Source organism: Arachis hypogaea, chromosome 16 (assembly GCF_003086295.3).
Source record: "Arachis hypogaea cultivar Tifrunner chromosome 16, arahy.Tifrunner.gnm2.J5K5, whole genome shotgun sequence".
Lineage (NCBI taxonomy): Eukaryota > Viridiplantae > Streptophyta > Magnoliopsida > Fabales > Fabaceae > Arachis > Arachis hypogaea.
Window position 1 is genome coordinate 63,269,147 of NC_092051.1, and position 5,325 is coordinate 63,274,471.

At 35.3% G+C, this 5,325-nt stretch overlaps 1 protein-coding gene across 1 annotated transcript; it reads left to right on the forward strand.

Moving 5' to 3' along the window:
* Positions 1 to 227: 227 nt before the first annotated feature.
* Positions 228 to 1,387, forward strand: LOC140180129 (uncharacterized). Its single transcript, XM_072220526.1, has 2 exons — positions 228 to 427; positions 1,066 to 1,387. The coding sequence occupies exons 1-2, from the start codon at positions 228 to 230 to the stop codon at positions 1,385 to 1,387; spliced, it is 522 nt and encodes a 173-aa protein (XP_072076627.1).
* The last annotated feature ends 3,938 nt before the right edge of the window (positions 1,388 to 5,325 follow it).

Genomic DNA, 5,325 nt, shown 5'->3' on the forward strand with positions numbered 1-5,325 from the left:
AAGAGAAATTCTAGTGGGTTTTACCTCATCAATGTGGAGTTTCCTCATCAAAGAAAGTAGCATGAGGTTAATGCTTACTCTAAGATCACACAACACCCTCTAAGCTCCTCAAATAGATGGAAGGATTTGGGTTGCGTGTTGATGGAAAATCGGAATGTAGTGGCTTACGCATCGCATCAGCTGAGACCACGTGAGGTGAATTCTCCATTCATCCAGGTAGTACAAAGATGTATCACGATTTAAAGAGGATGTTTTGGTGGCCTGGGATAAAGAGTGATGTAGCCACACTTGTGTCTAAGTGTCTGACGTGTCAGAAGGTGAAGATAGGACACCAGAGACCATCGCAAATGTTACAGCCACTTGAAATTCCTCAGTGGAAGTGGGAAGGAATTGTGATGGATTTTGTAACTGGTTTACTGAGGACTAGGTAGGGATTTGATGTGGTTTGGGTGATCGTGGACCGCTTAACCAAATTTGCTCATTTTCTTCCTATCCGAGTGAACTACTCTTTGGAGGAATTTGCGAGGTTGTACATCAAGAAGATTGTAAGATTGCATAGGGTGCCATCGAGCATAGTGTTGGACCGTGATTCTTGATTCACATCAAGGTTTTGGGGAGCTTTTCAAAGAGATTTTGGTATGAGACTATGTCTCTACACAGCGAATCATTCACAAATGAATGGACAATCAGAGAAGACTATTCAGACATTGGAGGATATGCTAAGGGCATGTTTCTTGGATCAACCGGGAAGTTGGGACCATTACTTGCCATAGGTGGAGTTTTTATACAACAATAGCTTTCATGCGAACATTGGGATGGCTCTGTATGAGGCTTTGTATGGAAGCAAGTGCCATTCTCCACTTTATTAGTATGAGGCTGCGGAGGCAAGTGTGTTAGGGACGGATTTGGTAGCAAAGACTACTGAGAAGATTAAAAAGATTGGAGCTAGGATTTTAACTACACAGAGCCGATAGAAGAGCTATGCGAATCAGAAAAGGAAACCATTGGCATTTGAAGTGGGCGAGCATGTATTTCTGAAGGTTACTCCTACAACTGGATTGGAAGGGTGACTAAGACAAAGAAGTTGAATCTGAGGTATATAGCGTCGTTTGAGATTTTGAGACGAACCGGGCCGTTGGCATATCAAATAGCTTTGCCGCTGTGCTTGTCTAACTTACATGACGTATTCCACCTGTCACAACTCCGTAAGTACACATCGGATGTGGCTCATGTGTTAGAGCCTGAGTCGGTTGAGCTGAAGGAAAACCTAACTTTTCAAGTAACACCAGTGCGGATTGATGACACTAGTGTGAAGAAGTTACGTGGAAAGGAGGTTTTATTGGTTAAAGTGACTTGGAGAAGAGCGAGAGTGGAAGAGCATACTTGAAAATTGGAGTCTGAGATGCAGAAGGATTATGCCGAGCTATTGATGTAAGGGAAATCGTCGGTTAGAATTTTCTCAATAGAATCGCGTTGCAAGTATAGTTCACAACCGACAAACAACCCTCAATCAAAGTTTAATTTGTTTGTCACAAGTGCAAACCCAATAAAAACTGAGAGTATTTAAACCTCGGGTTGTCTCTCAAGGAATTGCAGGGAAGTGTGCATATTATTGGTTATGAAAAAGTATTTTTTTTGTGATTTTTTAATAAGAGACAAGAAATATAAAGAACAAAAGAATAAAGCTAACTAAGAAGGGTCTTGTCAAGGGTTGATAATTGGAATTTCCATCCTCATTATCATCCTCAATTGTGATTGTAAGTGTAGTTTGCTTTCACTTAGTTAACCTCTAACAATTGGAGGAAAGTCAAGTGATTGAAATTGACTAGATTCCACAAGTCCTAATCAAAGATTAGCTTTAGTGTAATTCAAGCCAACTAGAAACCTTCAATTACCAATCAACAAGAGATTTTGACAATTCAAGAGTCTCCAATTACTCAATCCAAGCCAAGGATACAAAAACTACTCAAAAGTCCAACCAAGCATTTTATCAAACACTTGGAAGACATAAAATGAAAGCATGGTAAAATAACAGGAAATAGTAAATCTACAACTACCCAATGCAAGATAACAATAATAACAACTCAATTAAACATCAATAAATAAAGAAACTAAAATAAAGGAATTGCAGTAACAAAATAAACATAAAAGTAACAAAATAAAGGAAATAGAAAATAAAACTAAGAAAGCAAGGTTGTAGTAACAAGAAATTGCAAGAGAAACTAAATCAAAGCAACAATTAAACCTAAATCTAAGATGCAATTGACCTAATTCTACCCTAATTTTAGAGAGAAGAGAGAATTTCTCTCTCTAGAATACAACCTAAAGCATGTTACTAAACTATCCTAATTGCTCTACACTTGTTCCCTCTAGAATTCTGCATCAAATAGCTTCAGAAATGAGTTGGATTGGGCTTCTGTAGCCCCAGAAATCGCTCCCAGTGTGTTTCATTTATGAGGTTACGTGCTGCTTGTCACACGTACGCATCGTATTGCGATTTTCTGGTCACGCGTACGCGTGGGTCATGCGTACGCCTTTCATACCAGATTTCCAAAACTTCATTTCTTCATGATTTCTCCACTTTTGCATGCTTTTTCTTCACTTCTTTGATCCAATCCTTGCCTCCTAAGCCAGAAATCACTCAACAAATATATCAAGGCACCGGGTGGAATTAAAGTGGATTAAATTTAGCAATTTAAGGGCCTAAAAAGTATGTTTTCACTCTTAAGCACAATTTAGGGAGAAATTACAAAATCATGCTATTTCATTGAATAAATGTAGGAAAAATTGATAAAATCCACTACATTAAGCACAAGATAAACCCTAAAATTGGTGTTTATCAGCTATTCTCAAGTAATCACTAAATTTTGGGGACAAATTTTCTTATTTGGTAGGGAGAGTGCAAGAATCGCAACTAATTAACTGCTTAATTAATTAAATTAGTTGCCCGAAATAGGATCCATAAATTTAGAATGTTAATTAGAAAATTTAAATGCAATTTTTGGACTTAGTAGATATTTCTAAGTTGAAAAATGTAATTTTCTAAAAAATTGCGTAAAAATGCGAACTGCTAAGTTAACCAACAGTATCGACTTAAATCTATCCGGTACTATGCGAGAATGATAAAAACAGTAGAAAAGATTAAGAAAATAATTAGAATTAAAAACCGGACACTAATTTTAACGGTTTGGCCAAAAGTTAGGCCAAACAGGCCAAAAACGCTAATGGGTTGGACCGTGTCCAAGTTAGGCCTAAGCCCAACATATAAATACACTTAAAATGAACCCATTCATCTCATTCACTACATAAAACAACACACACACAGCTGCAAGTGAGAAGAGAGGAGAAGAGAGTGTTACTATTCACCACCAACTTCCGGTGGCCATAACTTAAGCTTCGCCTGGTGGTTGTGGCTACACGAAGCTCTCGCCAAGCCCGTCAGTTTCATTTAACTTGTGCTGATAAGATTTTGAAATTTTCTCTTCTTTCTACAGCCCTAAGAAATTCAAAAATGTAGGTGTTGGTTTTGAGGAATTTTTATGTTTTGATTGATTAGGTGGAATCTAAGGTTGGGATATTGGTGATTTGTGCCCCAAACACCATCGGAGAAGGTAAGGAAACTCTTTACCTTGTGAATTTGATTAACCCTCAATGTTGATTTATGATAAATTATATATGTCTAGCTTGAATTGTGAGTTATTGGAGCTTTGGATTAATTGTTGGTGATTGTAGGCTTGGTTTGGACACAAATTTGGTGTATAGCACATATTGGAAATTGTCCAAGGTATGATTTCGGTTTCCTCTATGTAATATGTAATATTTTTGGACACTTAGGCTAGTGTGTAAGAACCGGAATAAATGCTTTAATAAAATAATAATTTTAACTGCCCAGAATCGGTTCGAAAAATTAAACATCTTAATTTGAAAATAAAAAAGGTGAAATTTGAATTCAATAGATTTTCTGAGTGGGAAAATGTATCTGATAAGAGGATTTATACAGGTTCAGAATTTAAGAAAATAAATTCGTTGTGAGCATAGCCCAAATCGACAATCGATCCTCAAACCAAAGTTTATTTTTGTTTGTCACGAGTACAAACCCAATAAAATAACCGAAGTATTTAAACCTCAGGTCGTCTCTCAAAGGAATTGCAGTGAGGTGCGCACATTATTGAGTCTTTGATTTTTGCAAGAGTATAACTTTGATTAGAGTCCATTATTTTTATTTTTTTCTTCAAATTTTCAAAAATTTTAAAAGCTTTTCAAAAATAATTTTTATTTTATTTGTTTAATTTTTATTCTTAGTTTGAGTCTTATGTTCTTGTTCTTGTTAAATTTTTCTTGTTCTTGGAGTCCTTCTTTCTAATAATTTTCAAAAATATTTTCTTTGGTTAAATCTTGTTTCAAATCTTTAAGTTTAGTATTTTTTTGTGTTTTTCAAAAATTTCTTGTTAGTTTTCTAAAATTTTAAGTTTGGTGTTCTTTTTATGTTCTTGTGTTCTTTGAGTCTTTGAATTTTGTTCTTTGTGTTCTTGTGAGTCTTTAAAGTGTTCTTGAGTCTCTTTTGTGTTTTGATATTAAAATTTTTAAGTTTGGTGTCCCTTTGTGTTTTGCTCCAAAATTTTTCGAAATTAAAGGGTGATAGATCTAAAAATTTTAAGTCTTGTGTCTTTTACTTGTTTTTCTCTTTCATCATTAAATTCAAAAATAAAAAATATCTTTTTTATCTTTATTTTAAGTTATTTTCGAAATTTTAAGTTAAAAATTCAGATTTTAATTTTAAATTTTTTTAGCTAATCTTATCTTAATTTTAAAATTCAAACAAATCAAATCTTTTCAAAATCAAAACTCATATCTTTTTCAAAATCTTATCTTATTTTATTTCAAATTTAAAATTTCAACTTACAAAATTTCAAAAATAATAAACTTAGAAAAGAAAATAAAACATGCACAACATGAAAATGTAATGAATGAAAGTATGCAAATGTAATAAAGAAAATAGAATGAAAGAGAATAAGGATGAGAAGTTAAAGATATGAAGAAGAAGAAGAAAGTGAGAAAGGAGGAAGAAAGAAGGAGAAAAGAGAGAAGAAAGGAGAAAGGAATGAAAAAACGGGACGTGACGCGCGCGCAGGCCACGCGTGCGCGTGAAAACTGTATTCGCCATGCGACATGTACGCGTTGCACACGCGTACGCGTGGATGGTCTGAAAGCGAAAGGACGCACACGTGTCAGGGACGCGTACGCGTGGGTGATTTTGTGCCTCTAGCACAGTGCCAGCCCCAGACCATTACAACTCTCTGTTCAGCACGCTTTTACGCCGATTTT

Excerpts from the sequence above, each read along its gene's own strand:
- LOC140180129 (XM_072220526.1), top strand. The coding sequence starts at position 228 with ATGTATCACGATTTAAAGAGGATGTTTTGGTGGCCTGGGATAAAGAGT. Across the intron at positions 428-1,065 it reads ACTGGTTTACTGAGGACTAG|GGTGACTAAGACAAAGAAGT; the intron begins GTAGGGATTTGA and ends CTGGATTGGAAG.